The sequence below is a fragment of the Panthera onca genome, chromosome X (genome assembly GCF_046562875.1).
Source record: "Panthera onca isolate mPanOnc1 chromosome X, mPanOnc1 haplotype 2, whole genome shotgun sequence".
Taxonomy (NCBI): domain Eukaryota; kingdom Metazoa; phylum Chordata; class Mammalia; order Carnivora; family Felidae; genus Panthera; species Panthera onca.
Window position 1 is genome coordinate 122594450 of NC_138357.1, and position 19480 is coordinate 122613929.

The 19480-nt window shown below is 48.9% G+C and overlaps 1 protein-coding gene across 2 annotated transcripts in view; it reads right to left on the minus strand.

The window, feature by feature from the left end:
* Positions 1–13567: 13567 nt before the first annotated feature.
* Positions 13568–19480, minus strand: part of WWC3 (WWC family member 3) — a 118388-nt gene continuing 112475 nt past the window's right edge. Inside the window, exons 21-23 of one of the 2 annotated variants that reach the window (XM_081793144.1) lie at positions 18587–18814; positions 18033–18146; positions 13568–16303 (exon numbers count right to left, since the gene is read on the minus strand). In XM_081793144.1, the coding sequence (XP_081649270.1) occupies positions 16268–16303; positions 18033–18146; positions 18587–18814 (378 nt within the window). In that variant the 3' untranslated portion in view covers positions 13568–16267. Of the gene's footprint in view, positions 16304–18018; positions 18147–18586; positions 18815–19480 lie in introns of both variants that reach the window. The other variant, XM_081793145.1, reaches the window with a different exon arrangement.

Below are 19480 nucleotides of genomic sequence, written 5' to 3' on the forward strand. Positions count from 1 at the left end.
CCTCCAACGTAGGACTTCCGGCAGGTGGCACGTACAGGAGAGAACCTGGCGGCTGGGACACAGAGGTGGCAGGAAGCTTTCAGAGATGAGGAAGTGCATTCACGGCCTGCTAGAAAGCCGTTTGCAAGCCCCCTTGCGTCAAAGCCCTGACGTCAGTCTCCCGCTCCCCGGGCTGGCGTGCCCTGTGGTCGGGCCCGGTCCTCCCGGCTTCTCACCCGGGGCACCGCGCTAGCTCCCTGAGACTCTCCACGGAGCGAAATCATTTGCTCACATTCGCCTCGAGCTCCTGCAGGAAGAGAAGGGAGCTGGATTGACCTGTCTTTGAGAGCACACTCCCTGGGGTGCAGGGGTAGACCAGAAGCAAAACCGTCTCCCGATATTCTCAAGCAAAGACCAGCACCTCTTATCATACACCATCTTGAGGTACTACGTGGCCATCTCACGGTATCGCCGTCTGCGCTCTTTTGCCAAGCCTCCACAGGCCTTGATTTTCCCTTCTGTAAAGCGGGCCGCAGTGGTAGGCGGTAATAAATAGCCACCGCCTGAAGGCACGGTGAGACTTCCGTGAGGGGTCCGGAAAGAGCAAGCTGGAGCCTGAGACACAAGGAGAAGCGTCCACCCGTATATATGCTCATCAAAATATCCTCCAGCACTTTCGGCCAAGTGGAAAAAGTTCATAGAGACTGTATAACCAAACACGCACACCCACAAAGCCCCACGCGGCCCAATTTCTTCACACACCATGGTGGATCCCCATAAACCCAGGCTGCAGGGGCGAGCGGGGTGCGTTAGCCCTGGCTGCTCAGAAGTGACTATTCCCCTTGCACGATAATGCCGGGTCGTCAAACACACGGCAGCCTGTTTTTAAGTGTGCGATTTCGCCCATTGTGAATTTTTGCATTAATTTTGATTTTTATAAATATTATCTTGATCACCGACTTTTTGGTGCCCACTTAAATTTTGCACCCGAGGCAAGTCCCTGCCTCACCTCCTCCAAATTCCGGCCCTGAGTCCCTGGTAAACTCCCCTGTAAATTGTGGGTCTGATAAAACCTGGAGCTCAGGACCTCGTTTCATCTGCCTTTATGTCCTGAGCTCCTGTGCATCTGAACGCATTCTCCAGATGGACGAATCAATGAATGTGTCCCCCACACCGAGCGTGGTGCGACGCAGGTGGCCAACGTCATAGAGAGGGAGAAGCGACTGGTGGAGACTAAGTATATGCAGTCCAGCCTCGCCCAGGCATTCTGAGCTGTGCTCCGAGATCGTGATGGACATCCGAAAGCTGCGAAGGTGGGGCCATCTCACCCCCGCATCTATCAAAAGGGACAGCCTTGAATGATGTGACGAGCAGCAGCTTTGAAAGCCCAGGAAGTTGTCATTCGAGGAAGCCCATCCTGGGCGGCGCTGAGGGCTAAGAGAACCCTCCCCACCCCAGAAGCCACGATCCTGTTTTCCTCTCTGACAACGAACACCGTGCAGCCTGCGGCGCGTCCTTTCTCTCTTTGGGTGCCAGGAAGCTCAGACTGTGCTAAGACAGTTCAGTGGGACTGGGCCCTCACAGTTGCGTGTGCACAGCGGTGTGCTGGCCGAGGTCGAACGGCGCAGCTCTCTGGGGGCAGAGATGGGGTGGGGGTGGGGAGCCTTGGTTGGTGGCCTTTGCAGATGCCCGCGTGCGAGCTCTCCCGCCATGGCTGGTTGCCAGCTCACTAGCCGTCGCACTTGGAAGATGACCGAGTATCTGCGCCGTACGTACGCAGGCAATACAAGTGAACCGTTTTATTGCACCTGGGGAAGGGACAGCTCTTCTCACCCTGCACGCGTTCCTGGAGGAAAGCTGTGACTCGTCCGAGCGCTTTAGATCAGATACGGGATTTTTATCAAACCGTACTGCTCCAGTACGGTAGCCACTGGCCACCGGGGGCTGTTTATAGTGAAATTAACTGAAATCAGTCAAATCTAGAAGTCAGTTCCTCCGTCACACTAGCCACGTGTCGAGGGCTCGAGAGCCACACAGGGCAGGTACAGAACAATTTCATCATCAGTTCTATCGTGTGCTACAAAGCATTTCTTTTCAACTAATTCCATTGCAATGAAACAATTTGTGTTTATTACCCAGGGGATTCTGCCTGTAATTGCAGCGGAGGAGAAGCAATCTGGCCAGAGTGCCTGTTCGCGGGCAGCGCGGAAAACACGGATTCCAGAAGGCTCCGTGCCTCTAGCCACACGTCCCAGGCAAGATGTTTCCAAATGCCGCAGGATGTGCACCGTCTGCCTCCGCACTTCCCTAGAGGCCCACAAATCTTGTTCCAGAGCAGGGGAACGGACCCTTTAAAGATGAGCGCTTCTGGGCTCGGCTGAATAATGACCCCCCCCCCCAAATATATTAACACTCTAATTCCACGTGTCACCTCACATGGCAAGAGGAGCTGGGCGGCTGTGATTAGGTTAATGCTCCTGAGGTGGGAGATGACCCAGGCTTGGGGTGGGGCGGGAGGGGTCTGACGTCATCACAAAGGTCCTTATAAGAGGGAGACGGAAGGGTCGGAGTCAGAGAAGGCCATGTGCCCACAGAAGCGGAAGTCAGAGCCACACAGTTGCTGGCCTGGAAGAGCGAGGGAGGGGCCGGGAGCCAACAGATACACGTGGCCTCTAGAAGCAGAAAAAGCAAGGACATAGATTCTTTCCTAGAGCCTTCAGAAGGAAGGCAGCCTTTAGACTCCCAACTTCCATCCAGAACTGTGCGAGAATAAACCCGCGCTGTTTTAGCCACTGAGTTTAAGGTCATCTGTTACGGCAGCGAGAGGTACCTAACAGAGCCTGGACTCGTTGATTCACCCGGTTCATACCGACGGCCACGGGAAGATGTGCCAAGAGGACGGTCGTCTGTGAGCCGAGGAGGGAGAAGAACCCAACCCTGCTGGCACCTTGATCTTGGACTTCCAGTGTCCAGAACGGTGAGAAAATTAATTTGTGTTATTTAAGCCCCCCGGTCTAATACATAAAGTAGAGGGACCAAATTTATTCATGGATGGACACCACTTCCCGCCTCCTTGAGAAAGCAGCTGGTTAGCCTAGCAAAGGATGAGCGGGGTCACACAGCAGCTGGGGGGACACAGGAGGACGATGGGCCTGAGGGAGGATGGGGTGTGTCCCAAGGCATCAGGAGGGGGCGCTTTATGCCACAGGAACTGGAGCAAATTTGATTTGGCCACAGTAGTGTTAACAAATTTATCATTATTATTATTATTATTACTTATTTTAGAGAGAGAGAGAGTATGAGTGTGGGGGGAGGGGCAGAGGGAAAGAGAGAGAGAAAATCATAAGCAGGCTCCACGCTTAGCGCGGAGCCCGACACAGGGCTCGATCCCACGACCCCGGGATCATGACCTGAGCCCAAATCAAGAGTTGGACACTCAACTGACTGAGCCACCCAGGCGTCCCTAACGCTTTTTTAAAAAATTATTTTTAAAAAGAGAATAAAAAAATGCGCGGATATCCCTACAGATTACGAAAACGCGCCAGGAAGACGTGCTCACGAAACAGATGCAAAGCGTCATCTGAAGATTTCAGTGTGAGAGAAAAAAGTAAGAGAAACGCTATCTGAGAGAACAGCATGCACTCGAAGTAGAAAAACTCAGAAATGAAAGGGGAGGACTCAGCAAAGAATCAGGAACACGAGGGAGAGAACAGGAGGAACACAACAATGATAAATGCAAAACACGGTATTTTAAATATTAAAAGGGAAAGGGAAATACTAAAAATCACAAAGAAATGAGGAGCTGAAAGGGTTTTGAGAGAAAGTGACAAACATAAAAAATAGGCCAGGAAGAGCCAACAGCCAAATGAAAGCAGGAGACCCGGAAAGATACTGGAAAGTGACATTAAAGAAAACCGTCAGGGGACCTGAGTGGTGCAGTCGGTTAAGCGGTTAAGCGTCTGACTTCCGCTCAGGTCACGATCTCACAGTTCGTGAGTCCGAGCCCCACATCCGGCTCTGCTCTGACAGCTCGGAGCCTGGAGCCTGCTTCGGATTCTGTGTCTCCTTCTCCTTCTCTCTCTCTCTCTCTGCTTCTCCTCTGCTTGTGCTTTGTCTCTCTCAAAAATAAATAAACATTTAGGGGCGCCTGGGTGGCTCAGTCAGTTGAGTGTCTGACTTTGGCTCAGGTCATGATCTCGCAGTTCGTGAGTTCAAGCCCCACGTCGAGCTCTGTGCTGACAGCTCAGAGACTAGAGCCTGCTTCGGATTCTGTGTCTCCTCCTCTCTCTGCCCCTTCCCCACTCATGCTCTGTCTCTCTCTGTCTCTCAAAAATGAATAAATGTTAAAAAAAAAATTTAAAAAAAAGGAAAAAATAAATAAATAAACATTAAAAAAAAAGAAAACTGTCATCATATAAAGACGTGAAACTCTATATCGACAGGGCACACAGAAATCGAGAAACTCGTAAAAAAAAAAAAAAGAGCCAGCACCAAGAAAGAAGGTGGGAAAGACTTTGGATTTAAATAAGAAAAATCCTCTGAGTATCAGGGTGTGGGGGGGGGGGGGAGACCAAGTCACTTGTAGGAAAATGAAAATCAGTTTCTCATGCAAGTTCGAGAGCATCCCTTCATGCCAGAGGACAATGGAGTGCCACGTTTAGGGTACTCAAGGGAGGAAAAGGTGAGGCAGGGATTTTATATCCACCAGCCTGCAGGAGCTCAGAGAATATTGTTCCCACAAGTCCTTCTAGAAGAATCTGCCCAGAACAAGCTGCAGACAACCAGAAGGAGAGCAGGCAACAGGAAGACTGATGGTGACCTATATATGCATTTACTTGTAGAGCGATGACAAAATGCTTATACGAGACAGAAGACAGGATGTAGGGGTCAGGGCCGCCCCGACAACGGGACTACTGGTGGCTATGAGAAAATGGGGTGGACGGGGAAGGGTTAGAGGAAGGCCAGTAGGCTTGTTGGTGGACTTCTAGTGATACTACCTTAAATCGGACCTCGGGAAAAAGGAAAAAGGGGGGTTACTTGCTAATTTCAACACTGTCCATAGTAGGAAACCAACAGATACCAACCACAAAAAGAGAGGCAACTACAAGGACGATATCAAGACATTAATATAAGGAAACCATTAGAATAAAACGTAGGGGCACCTGGGTGGTTCAGTCGGTTGAGCGTCCGACTTCGGCTCAGGTCATGATCTCACAGCTTGTGGGTTCGAGCCCCGCGTCGGGCTCTGTGCTGACAGCTCGGAGCCTGGAGCCTGCTTGGGATTCTGTGCCTCCCTCTCTCTCTCTGCCCCTCCCCCGCTCATGCTCGCTCGCTCTCTCTCAAAAATGAATAAACATTAAAAAAATAATTAAAAAAATAAAAAGCCCTCCAGCTAGTAGAAGATCATTTTTAAAAAATGATGGAAATGAGATCAGAGAGCAATAAATAATATTAATAAATGTAAATAGCCCATCTTAATTCACGTAAGAAGGTTAACACATTTTTAGAGTATCTAACAAAGCAGAACGTAACAATCTCCGTGGAGACAGATGCAGCTGAAACAAAACGACTAAAATAAATGATGTACAAGGAAAGCCCAAACACAATGAAAGGATCACATTCACAATATCGGGGAAGGTGGACTTTCTGGCACAAAGCGTTCGAAGAGACGAAGGCCATTTCACGGAGGGCGAGGTTACAACGCACGACGAAGACTTTGAGAGTCACTAGCGTTTGTGTGCCCGATAACAAGCAACAGCTTTCAGAAGGGGAAACCACCGGTGACAGAAGGAAAAGCGAAACCCTAACAGCCATCCTCCACGGGTCCGAGACGGCTCAAGTAGACGAGACGTGAGTAAAGACCCAGAAAACCCAGACGTGATCTATGAAATGGGGCTTAGGTGTGTATGTACGTGCAGTGGGTTGAATTGTGTTCCCCCCCCCAAGTTCATGTCCACCAGAACTGCAGAAGCGGACCTCAGTTGGAAATAACGTCTTTGCACGTGGAATATTTAACGATCTTCAAGATGAAATGTACAGTGGGCCATAAATCCAATGACTGGTGTCCTTTTAAGAGAAAGGAGAGGGAATCTGTCGACACGTGAAGACGGCGCAGAGCTTGGAGGGACGCGGCCACAAGCCCAGGGCCACCTAGAGCTACCAAAAGCCAAAAGAGGGAGGAGGGCTCCTCCCCGAGAGCCTCCAGAAGGAGCGGGGCCCTGCCCGCACTTGGATCTCAGACTTTTCTGGCCTCTAGATCTGTGAGGGAACAAGATTTCTGTTGTTTGAAGCCACCTGGCTTGTGGTAATGTATTACGGGAGTCCTAGGAAATGAATATCAAATGTATGCAAGTATAAATCAATCAGCCGATTTCTAAACCCTAACTATACAGAATGTGCTGCTTGTCATGGAACATTCATAAAAAATGACTATCACAGGCCACAAAGAAAACCTGAATACGTTCCGAAAAATAAAAATAACACAAACAAGATTTCTCTACTTTGCCACGAAAGTAGAAATCAATAAAAATCTGTTAAGACCCTTGTATCTGGATTTTTTTTTTTTAATAGAACAGGCCAGAGGTGGTTTTTGTTTTTTTTTTTTAATTGCTTTTAGGTTTTATTTATTTATTTTGAGAGAGAGAAAGAGAGCAAGTGAGGAAGGGGCAGAGAGAGAGGGTGAGAGAGAATCCCAAGTAGGCTCCGTGCTGTCAGCACACAGCTCGATGCGGGGCTCGAACTCATGAACCATGAGACCATGACCTGAGCTGAAATCAAGAGTCAGATGCTTAACTGACAGAGCCACCCAGGCGCCCCTCCAGAAAGACGTTTTAAAGACATGTTAATAATGCTTTGGGGTCAAAGCGGACATACAAAGTGAAATTCTAGAATTTCTTAGTTATAATGATAATGAAAACTCAACAGATGAGTTGACAAGAGAAAACATAGAGCGCTAAATTGGTTTAGCCCTATACAATTTCAAATAAACACACCCAACTCAAACAACTACCCAAACGAGGCAACTAAGGAAGATACAAGAATACAAAGGATCCATAAAAACGAAAGCAATATTTCATGAGTTGTAAGACAGAAAAACAATAGAATAAGTAAAATCGAAAGTTAGTTCTGGGGCGCCTGGGTGGCTCAGTCGGTTAAGCGGCCAACTTCGGCTCAGGTCATGATCTCGCGGTCCATGAGTTCAAGCCCCTCGTCAGGCTCTGTACTGACAGCTCAGAGCCTGGAGCCTGTTTCGGATTCTGTGTCTCCCTCTCTCTGACCCTCCCCCATTCATGCTTTGTCTCTCTTTGTCTCAAAAATAAAAACAAACGTTAAAAAAAAAAAATTAAAAAAAAAAAAAGTTGGTTCTATTTTTTTTTTTAAGTCAGCTCTACCCCCAACGTGGGGCTCAGGCTCACGACCCTGAGATCAAGTCACAAGCTCCACCAACTGAGCCAGCCAGGCGCCTCAAGCTGGTTCTCTTTAAAAAAAAAAAAAAAGAAGCCCCCAAATAATTCAGTAACTGACGTGATCAAGGGGAAAAACAAGGGAGAAAACACACATACAGAGAGTCGGAAATGCCAGGGGGAAAGAACGGTTGAAAGGAAGGAACCGCTAAACATTGTGCCGTGTGCTCTTGACAAATAAAAGGGAAAACATGTGAAATGGATCATTTTTAAGAAAAATACAACTTAACCAAAACTGACCTCAAGAGACAGGTCTAAAGAGCTCAATTGCCATAGAGGAAGTAGAGAAGTGATTTAAAGAGCTCCCCTGTGATTTAAAAAAAAAAAAAAAAGAAAAAGAAAAAGAAAAAGAAACAGAATGCACCCAAATGGTTCCCCAGCAGAATTCTTTCAAATTTACCATCTCGGAGCCAAGAAAAAGAAGAAAAATTTCCACATTTTCTTTAGAAACTATAGTATTGACCCTCAACGCGGTCAAGACTGCACTAAAAAAAATAGTGTAGCAATGCAAAAATCATAAATATAATACTAACAAACCAACTCCAAAGCACATTAATGCTTATATATCATGGCCAAATGGAATTTATTTTACAAAACGTCTCTAATAGGAAACCCAGGAATATAATCAATCATTCTTACAGCTTAGGAAAATGATACGATCATTTCAATAGATGGAGAAAAGGAATTAGAAAAACCCAATACCTATTCATGTCGAAAATACTCAAGAAAATAGAAATCGATGGGCTCATCCTTAACATCAAAGCGTGCGTGTGTGAAATTCATCTCCTGAAGCCAACATTTTATTTAATGGGGAAACGCTAGCTTTTCCAGTGAGGTCTGAGAAAAAGGTCTATAGCCTTGTATGTAGAGTATTTATCTTATCCCTATTTTCTGTCTTTATCCATGTTAAGACAGACTATAAAAATAGGCCAAAACCTATCAAAAAAACATCTAAAATATAAACGAGTAAAACTGTAAAGCCTTCCTGAAAGACACAATATTAGTTTTGAACAAATGGAAATACATAACACATTGTTGGATAAGACGATTCAACGCCATAAAGATGTCAGCTTTCCCACAATCCTGGATAATGATTCCATCATTTCCCTCCACTCCGGGGGCTAGACAAGTTGATTATAAAATCCATTTGGAAGCACAACTAAGCAAGGATCGCTGAGAAAATGCTGAGAAAGAGAGAGAGAGGGAGAGAGGGAGGGAGGAAAAGAGGAAGGAAAGAAAGAAAAAGAAAGAGTCAGCCCTAACACAATAAAACAGATCAAAAAGCTTCTATAATGAAGGCAGTCTCCAACACACTTAGACTCTGCTGAGGTATTACTTCTCATCTCTGCAAGTGGCAACCGCTCGCAAGGTGACACCATGCTATTGGTGACGGTGTGGGGAAACTGTCGCATACAGGGCCGGTGAGAACACGAAATGGCACAGCCCCCAGCAGAGAAATGAGGTGGCACCCCGCAAAATCCCAGACGCATTGACCCTGTGAGCTGCAGCTCCCGCTTCGGACCGATCCCACCGAAACCCTGGCAAAAATACGAAAAGATGTCTGCAGAAGGCTTTTTTCGTTGCGGGGTTATTTTTAACAGCAGCAGACTAGAAACCCCGGGGGGGGGGGGGGCGTTGCATAAACCGGGGCACGTGCAGGGGGGCTGGGCATCTGGTGAACGTAACTCGCATGCGGGATGGACGTGAATTTGGGGGAGCCGGTGGGGGGGGGGGCAGATGGTAGTGCGTCCAATGGTGGCCCTCTTTAACCTGTGAACACGACCCTGTTTGGAAAAATGAGTCTTTGCTAAGGTAATTAAAGATCTTGAGTTGAGATCATCTAGGATTAGCCGGTGGGTCCTAAATGCAAGAACATGTGTTCTGAGAAGAGACAGAAGAGGAACAGAGAGGGTGATGAAGATCGGGGGGGGGGGGGGGGGTTGACTGGGGGCGTGGCTCTACCACCAGGAACCCAGGAACGCCAGGGTTGCAGGCAGACCCCAGATGCTCCCAGACCCCTCCCAGATGCTGGAAGAGGCAGGGAGGATCCTCCCCCAGAGCCTTCAGAGGGTGCCCAGCCCTGCTGACTCCTTGATCACAGACTTCTGGACTCTAGAACTATGAGAGAATAGATTTCGGGTTTTGTTTTTTTTTTTTATGTTTTACTTCATTTTGAGAGGGGGGGGAGGGGCAGAGAGAGAGAGACACAGAATGCGAAGCAGGCTCCAGGCTCTGAGCTGTCAGCACAGAGCCTGACGCGGGGCTCGAACTCATGAACACTGAGATCATGACCTGAGTCAAAGTTGGAGGCTTAACCGACTGAGCCACCCAGGCGCCCCGATTTCTGTTGTTTTAAGCCACGAAGTTTGTTGTAAATTGTTACAGCAGCCAATACAGACGTTGGTGACCTCTGAGGTACATTTGTAAGTGCAAAATGCCAGGCGGAGAAAAGTGTGTTTGGTGTGCTACCGTTTATCGGAGAGAGGAGTGAACACAAACACAGATGTGGACGTATTTGTGTATATGCATATATTCACACGTATATATGTGTGCAGCCTGCGTATATGCCTGTGTATGCATTTACATATGCCTATGTATCTGCTTATATTAAAAACTGAACAATGCAGGAAAAGGCAGTATTTCCTAAATGGTGACCCATAAGGAGAGGGAAAAAAATAGGGTAGAGGCAAGAGTAAAAACAACTCCTTTGAATACACCTTGTTTGTCTTTGGAACCATGTCAATATTTTACATAACTAGAAAATAAAATTGAGGAGCGCCTGGGTGGCTCTGTCGGTTGAGCGTCCGACTTCGGCTCAGGTCATGATCTCATGGCTTGTGGGTTCGAACCCCGCGTCGGGCTCTGTGCTGACAGCTCACAGCCGGGAGCCTGCTTCGGATTCCTTGTCTCCTTCTCTCTCTGCCCCTCCCCCTGCTCGTGCTCTGTCTCTCTCTCTCTCTCTCTCAAAAATAAATAAACGCAAAAAGAAATTTTTTTTAAGAAATAAAAATAATAAAATAAAATAAAAATGCAAAGTCCAAAATAAAGCGAAACACATGTGCCCAGCTGATAGTCACGTAGGATGGAAAGATTCCAAGTTACTTTAAAACACGGTCAATTTGAATACATATTCCTAGTGAGGTACACCTTAAAATAACTGGGGGAAAAATGCCAGTTTCTAGTTACTTATATTATTGGTGGTCGTGTTGGTTCCGTTATTCTGAAACTGTGGTGTGTGTACGATACAGGATAAAGAGAAGGAGTAATTACGTGATATTTTCTCATCCCTTTATCCTGAAAAAAAAAAGAAAGAAAGAAAATATTGCCTACCTATTTAAAAGGCCTAAAAACAGGGGCGCCTGGGTGGCTCAGTCGGTTAAGCGGCCGACTTCGGCTCAGGTCACGATCTCGTGGTCCGTGAGTTCGAGCCCCGCGTCGGGCTCTGTGCTGACAGCTCAGAGCCTGGAGCCTGTTTCAGATTCTGTGTCTCCCTCTCTCTGACCCTCCGCCATTCATGCTCTGTCTCTCTCTGTCTCAAAACTAAATAAACGTTAAAAAAAAAATTAAAAAAAAAATAAATAAAAGGCCTAAAAACAATGACCAGCCCAGTATCGGTAAGTGCCTCTAGCACCAAGAGACCCAACCCTCCATGGAGAAATGACCATTTCCGGGTCACGCGGGATAGCAAGGGAGCCAGCTAAGGCTGTTCCCCAAAACCAAAAAGGACCCAGGAGCCAACCAGGCAAGGTCCCCCCGCCAAAGACAGGGGAATTTAAGCATCGATAAGGGTAACAACTCGAATGGATTAAAGCACACCAACCATGTTTAAACTGTGTGTTGATAACGACGATACTAAGAAAACCGTGTGAGCTTTTTTTTTTTCAAAAACCAAGAACAAATCGGTGACCACTGTATAATGCTAGGAAAGCAATCCACTATTTTCAGAACTGGTCGAGAAAAAAAACTAAGCACCTATCTTGCTTTACCCATACAAACCGTACCACTAGGTTCTCTCTTTATAAAGGTATTTCAAAGTAAGTTAAAAACAATTGATAGCGTTCGAATATCCTCACTTTGCAACCTTAGTGAGTTATGGATCTAGGTGTCGATTGGCAACGGTTTCCAACGTTACAAAAAAGACACTGCAAGCCACCAGATGGATGAAAATAGAAATTCCTGCCACTCATTCTCCGCCCCCGCCCGCCCCCCAAAAAAGGGAAAGCATCTGATCAAAAGGGAATCCGACCAAACTTGTAGATTCAACAACAGCTTTTCCCCCCATAGTATTTATTAATGGAAAATGAAGTTCAGAGGAACACTTCAAAAAATTTTTTTAAGTTTATTTTGAGAGTGCGAGTGTGAGCGAGGGAAGGGCAGAGAGAGAGGAAGACAGAATCCAAGCAGGCTCTGTGCCGTCAGCGCAGAGCCCGATGTGGGGCTCAAACTCATGAACCGTGAGATCGTGACCTGAGCCAAAACCGAGAGTCGGACGCTCAACCGACAGAGCCACCCAGGCACCTCCAGAGGGACGCTGCAAAGGCCAGAACACGGGAGGCTCAGAGAACATGCAATCTTATTTCTTCAACAAATTATCAGGGTGTGTATGTGGGGGGGTGGCGCGGGGTGGAGGGATAGATCCTGTAAAGACAGACGCAACTACAAGGAGATACGACTTCACACCTACTAGGACGGCCATGGTCGAAATGACGTAACAAGCGTCGGCCAGGATGTGGAGAAATCGGGAGCCATGCACACTGCTGGTGGGAATGTAAAATGGCGCGGCTGCTTGGGAAAACGGTCTGGCAGCTCTCCAAAAGGTTAACCACAGGGTTACCGTCCGACCCAACAGCTCCACCTTTAGTACAGGCCGAAGAGAAAGGAGAACATACGTCCGCACAAAGACCTGAACGTGAATGATGGAAGCGGAATTATTCATACTGGCCAAAGAGTGGAAGCAACCCGAATGTCCGTCGACTGGTGAGCGCATAAACAACACGTGGTCTATCCGCACAGTGGATTATTCTTCAGCAATAAAAAGGAATGAAGTCCTGACGCCTGCTACAACGTGGATGAACCTGGAAAACCCAAGGCTGAGTGAAGGAAGCCAGACGCAAAAGCCACGCACTGTATGATTCTGTTTATAGGAAATGTCCAGAGTGGACAAATCCATAGAGCCAGAAAACAGGTCAGTGGTTGCCAAGGGTTGGGAGAATTGGGGGGGGGGGGGGGGGGAGGGGGAGTGTTAATGGGTGATGAAAAAGTTCTACAATTGATTGTAGTGATACCTGCACAATTGTGAATATCCTACATACCGAGGAGTTGCATGCTTTATTTATTTATTTATTTTTTAAACATTTTTTTTTTAACGTTTATTTATTTTTGAGACAGAGAGAGACAGAGCATGAACGGGGGAGGGGCAGAGAGAGAAGGAGACACAGAATCGGAAGCAGGCTCCAGGCTCCGAGCCATCAGCCCAGAGCCCGACACGGGGCTCGAACTCACGGACCGCGAGATCGTGACCTGAGCTGAAGTCGGACGCTCAACCGACTGAGCCACCCAGGCGCCCCGAGTTGCATGCTTTAAACAGTGAACTATATGGTACGTGAATTCTATCTCAAGAAAACGGTTACCAAAAAAACCCATCGGCGTGAAGAAATCCCATTAAATGTATATTTGGATTGTGTTCAGTTAAAAAAAAAAAAAAAAAAGAATGACGGGGGCCTGGGTGGCTCAGTCGGTTAAGTGTCTGACTATCCCTCTCAGCTCAAGTCTTGGTCTCAGGATCGTGAGTTCAAGCCTCAAGCTGGGCTCCGTGCTGGGCGGGAAGCCTATTTAAAAAACAACATAAAAAGCGAATGACCCACGAGACCACTGGAAAGGTGAACCCTGGCTATTGAATGGCATTAGAAGTCAGCAATACGTAGCTGAACAGAGAAGGTGCACATACTTAAGCCCATGTGATTACATTTTTCTTTAAACAGAGAAGGTGTATGGAGGATGGCCGCACGTGTGTGCGTGTTACCGTTCTACTCTTATACCTGTTTTTATGTTTAAAAAATGTACATTTTTATATACTTAAGCCCACGTGATTACGTTTTTCTTTAAAAAAAAATCACACATCTCCATTCTGTTCTTAAGGCAGGTTAGTTTAATTTTATAGGAGGAATACTTTCCAACAATACAAACAATGCAAGTAGGGAACAGTGACAAAAACAGAGATGAGTACTGATTATAACTTATTCCCACGACAGAAGGTTATTTCAGCAGTGACAATTCTGTGATCGGGTGACATGAAGACCAAATTCCCTTTTACTCGTCGCGCTGTTTCTAAAGAGCCCTGGTGGCAGACTTCGGATCGTCTCTGGACCAGACCTGCTGATAAAACACGGCAGCTTTCTCATCCCACGGCACGGTTATGGTCAAGTTCAAACAGAAGATGAGAACACCCCTTACGACAACAGGCCTTCAGTTTTCTGGCGCGTGGGGGTTTTCTAGGGGGTGGCAGTCTTAACTAGAAAGAAGCTGGAAACCCAGGTCACGAGAGACAAGCCAGTGATGGTGCTTCCTGTCCACCTGCCAGCTGGGCTGGTCTCTGTCGCCGTCCCTGTGCCCTTTCCGGGCCCTCGCCCTCCACCTCCTCCAACTGGCTGGCTTTTCCTTCCTGGCGCACTCTGGTACCGTTCAGGTGCAAAGGCGGACTCTCGCAGGGACGCGGGAGAAGTAACTGGAGAGGTGACAGACGCAAGCACCCCTTGGACTGGCACCGGAATAGGGATTGAAAAAACAAATGACCAACCCTGGGGTGCGGGCGCACACCCAACAGAAACCTGCATATGCCGGGCAGTGAGAGTTGTGTGAAAGCCCTGGGGTGAGGGCCTTCTGCATTGGCACAGGGGGTTTTCCCCACGTTGCTACTTGATGGAGGGTGCCGGAAAAGCCCCCCGAGGCCCCCCTCCTGCGGAGAGAGCTGCGCGTGGCGGCCGCTGAGGAGCAGCGGCCAGGCAGTGCCTCCAGGACACATTTGCACGGCCAGGGAGCGGTGTGCCCGAGACGGGCGTGACGTGCCCTCCACACACCCAAGTCCGGAGGCAGGCGGTTCTCCGCTGGAGCTGAGAGTCTCGACAGCTGGGGGCCCGCCCCCGGTGTCACCTGCTCGGCCGCACCATCTGCGGCCGGGCGGTTCTGGCAAGGACTGATGGTCTGCGCGTCTCTGCCTCTGTTGTGGGTTATGTACACAGAGAAATTAGCAAAAAAAAAAAAAAAAAAAAAAGCGAGACTAGAGGCGGAAATACAGAGCAAGAGCTGGGCGCTGCGAACGCACGATCTTCAGTCCCAGCACCACTGACAAACGCCACTGTCTGTGACGGGTCTGTGTCAACGAAATGCTTTTACAAAATTCATTTTTAACAAATGTAAAAAGGCAGGCAGGTTACACGAGGGGGCGGTTACAGACTAATGAGAAGGGCGAGACACTGATTAGAGGGGGCGGGGCATTTCCCAGGGAGAGGCAGAAAGATCTAGGAAGAGAGTTCGGTTTTCTTTTTACGTTCCATGTGACCCACCTCGTTTACTTCTCTGAGGCCTCGTAAAGGAGAGCGCATTTCATAGATAATAAATATGTATTAGGCGAGATATTTATATCATTTGGCATTTTAAAAGAATATTGGTATATTCTTATTACATAAATTTTTTTTTTTTTTGCCTCGTGAACTACTTCTAAGATTTCTTAAGAAATATTGGGTAGAGTCCAGTACTGGGAGGGGGGCGGGTTTTGATTTAAATCAAATACTCTCCTGTAAGAGACCCACTGGGTAATCGTCGTTACCCACACACACTTCCTTCCACAAAAAAGCGCCTTCCAAGGCCATCACTTCTACGTCATAACCGCCACGTCCATCCGTGGATTCACGGAGTCTGCGAACACGCGCGTTCCCGGTTCCCGTCACTTCCCTTCGCGGCACGGTGGTAGCGCAGGAGCTCCACAACCGCCTCGGAGGCCAAGGTCAGGGGGAGCGGACTCAGAAGGCGGGGCTGCCTGCGGACAGCCCCCACGGACAGCCACCACGGCCAGGCAGGCTAGAGGCCAGGATGCCGGGGCTCGGGGCCCGCGTCAGACTCACGGGGGGACGCGCGGGGATGCGCGGAGAGACGGCAGGACGGGAGGCTCGTGGCGCGCACTGCGCACGGGAGACAGCTCTGCGGTGCCCGCACGGCGTGTGACCCGGCCCTGGGCCACCGCAGCGTGCACACCGGGCACGGTGAAGACACGCGAGAGACGGCTACAAGCGATGGATTGAGCACAGAGTGTTTGCGTTTTGGGTGTCAGAAACAAAACCGGCCCCAAAGTTCCGTTCTACTGCATGACAAATACTGAAGCACACAATTTTAGTCTTAAAATACATCTGAACGTCAGTATTTTCCTTCAAGGAAAAAAAAAAGTACTATAAATAAATTACAATACAGTGAATTTGCCTGAACTCACTTTGTTTCTGTCTTCCAGCCTTTAAGTCAAATAAAACAGCGTAAAAACTGTACACTCTTAACATGATAGTTGATCTTTTATAAAATTACCTGTCTTCAGAGATGTCAATTTCACAACGAGGGAAAGCCAAGCCCTGTTGCCGTCACTATTATAAAATATATATGTATAGATATAGATGTGGGTTTTTTTTTTTTTACAAAAGGTGTATATTAATAGCTTTGCACAAATATTTTAAAGACAAATGTAGCTAGTCTAAGAACTTCATGAAAATAAAACAGGCAGATAAATACTTCATGTGTACAAAGCACTGTATCAAACATCGTCGGCAGGCAGAGGAGGTATGTTAATCCTTGGTCTTGTGAAAAATGCTATCTTCTCCCTGGGATTGGAAAGAATGACAGGTTAGAAGCGGATATACGTGCGACGAAAGCTGATGGGAGGCTCTCGTATCAATGATGGCCTTTCTTAAGCATACAAAAAAAATGAATTTAAATTCCTAACAACACATCTGTCTGTATACAGATTCTCTAAATGCTGATGGAAGTTATGAAGCCCCCTGAGGACAAGGGTTTGTTCCCGGTGCCTAGAACGGTGCCTGGCCTATGGCAGGTGCTCTGTAAATATCTGCTTTATTAACAAATGAATCTCTCTACAAATGAAGGAGTTCTAAATCATGATTGAGGGAGGGCGGTGATAGTGTTTTATGTTCTTTCATGATGGCGACATGAAAATTCAGCGTATAGAAACATTAAGGCTAAAAGGCACAGATTATTCAGCCATAAAAAGGAATGAAGTACGGACACGAGCTACATACACATGCGTGAACTTCAAAGACATTGTCCTAAGTGAAAGCGGCCACGCACAAAGGCCAGAGGGCCCAAAAGCCGCCTGGGGGTGCCAGGGGCCGCAGGGGGCAGCAGGGGAACGGGCAGTGGCCGCTTAACGGGGATGGGGTTTCCTTCTGGGGTGAAGGAAAGGTTCTGGAACTGGACAGCGGGGACGGCCACACAACACGGTGACCGTACTGAATGTCACGGAGCTGCCTGTTTGAAAACGGTGGCTTTTATGCGTTGTGAATTTCACCTCAATCTTTTAAAAAGTCAGGCACAATGGAGTACTACGTGGCAATGAGAAAAAATGAAATATGGCCTTTCGTAGCAATGTGGATGGAACTGGAGAGTGTGATGCTAAGTGAAATAAGCCATACAGAGAAAGACAGATACCATATGGTTTCACTCTTATGTGGATCCTGAGAAACTTAGCAGAAACCCATGGGGGAGGGGAAGGAGAAAAAAAAAAAGAGGTTAGAGTGGGAGAGAGCCAAAGCATAAGAGACTGTTAAAAAATGAGAACAAACTGAGGGCTGATGGGGGGTGGGAGGGAGGGGAGGGTGGGTGATGGGTATTGAGGAGGGCACCTTGTGGGATGAGCACTGGGTGTTGTATGGAAACCAATTTGACAATAAATTTCATATATTAAAAAAAAAAAGTCAGACACAAAAGAATATGGACATAACTAATTCTCCTACGAAAAGCAAAAACAGAAAACTGACGTATGCGATTCATACGGTCACATCGGGGGGGTGCTGATAATGTTTGATTCTTGCCGTGTGGCGTTGCGACAACCCACCGGACTAGTTTACACGTACAAAAGGCACCCGTCCCTGTATGTATACTATGCTTCAATAAAAAGTTAAGTGAAGAGGCACAGGTGATACGTGTGTATATGTATGTAAACCACCGTGTTGTTCACAATAGCAGATATTTGGAAAGGTTGTAAAATAGAGTAGTTGGGCAAATTCTATCTTACATGAAACGTGACAGCCAGAAAGGCTAACAGGTTATGTGGCAACCCAGGATATTTTCATTAAAAGACAAAAAACGAAACGCAAACGGGAACCCGCATTATGACTGCAAGCAGCAGGAACCCAGTTCCTAGACACAAAGGAGCAGAAAACACCAAGATGCTGACGGCAGTGGGGATTCCGGGTTTGTTCGGAACCGCCCGTGGGGTTTTGTCACGCTTATGCTTGTGGTGACGACGAAGGTGTGACAGTGCAAAGAACGCAAGGAAGCGGGGCCGTGGCGCCTCTACCTGAAGGTCTGCACCTGGACGGGCTCTTTGTGGTTCTGCCCTCGCAGCTGGCAGACCCCCTTGGAGGCCTTCCTCAGCATCTTCTCAGCTGCCTGTTCTTGATGGAAGTCAAGTTTGGTCTGTCTCGTCTGGAAGAGCAGCGTGGGACGAACAAGGCGTTGTTGCTAAGCCGCTCCCAGCCGCCGGGTCGCGGAGGGGAGAAAGGCCTGCCCCATCCACACCCCCCCCCCCCGACAGGGAATCTTCACAGAGGCTACTGGGGTCCCCGGGGGGGGTCATGCCTTGCAGACACCCGACACGGAACGTTCCACCGCAGAGCGGGGAATGGCGACGCCAGCCGGAGGGTCCTGGGGTCCCTCCCTCCAGCGCTCCCCCCGCCACCCCGACCCGAGGCGGCCGCAAAAGACGTGCGTCGGCGCCACCGGGGACACCGGCTGCCTGGCCCACGGGGGGAAGGGACCCAGCTCCTTCACACGAGCACCCGGATGGTTTCAAGTACAGCTTCGTCAGCGCGACCGGGCGGGCCCAGGACGCCAAGGGGCCGGCGAGGCGGGCGCCGGCTTCCTACCTGCCTCTCGGCTTCCTTCAGCAGGCTCCGGAACCGCTCGTCGCGCAGCACCCAGTGCGGGAGGTCGGTCTGGCCTCGGAGCTGCGCGTCCTCCAACCGCTGCCTCAGCTCGCGCAGGGCGCAGATCTCCTCGTTCAGCTGCCGCTGCCGCGTTCTCGAGGCCTGGAGATCCAGCTCCAGGTCCAGGGACGTGCGGGCCATGAGCTCGGCCAGGGAGGCCCTGCAGGGCTGCGGGAGGCGGCAGCTTTGAGCGCGTGCGCTGACGGCGGGGAGGGCAGGGGCCGCAGCGAGCCCGGACCCCCTCGCCCCCCGCCAGGTTCTGCCACGCGGCACGTGGGCAGGGGAGGCGCAGCTGCCGCACAGGTCGGGGTGGGGGGGCGTTTGCCCACGCGTGGCCGATGTCAAATGAACCACAGGCGTGGGCGAGGCTAAGTCTCCAGTATCAAGTCAGTGACGCAGGTGGCCCGTCTCCCGAGGCCCCACGCATTTGCGAAAGCGTGAAGAAACAGAGCCGCTCAGACGGAGCTGCCGGGATCGGGGGCGGGTATGATCTTTCTGAGGTTCTGCCTGACAACATACATCAAGCCCCAAAACGTGCATTTTCTTTGGTTACGAAATTTCATTTCGACTTGCACTTAAAAGGCCCAACTCAGGGCGCCTGGGTGGCTCGGTGGGTTAAGCGTCCGACGCTTGGTTTCGGCTCAGGGCATGATCTCACGGTTCCTGAGTTCGAGCCCCGCATCGGGCTCTGCTGACCGTGCGGAGCCTGCTCGGGATTCTCTGTCTCCGTCTCTCCCCAACTCGCACATGAGCTCGCTTTCTCTCTCTCTCTTTCCCTCCCCTGCTCATGCTCTCTTGCTCTCTAATAAATATTTCAAAAAACAAATAAAAGGC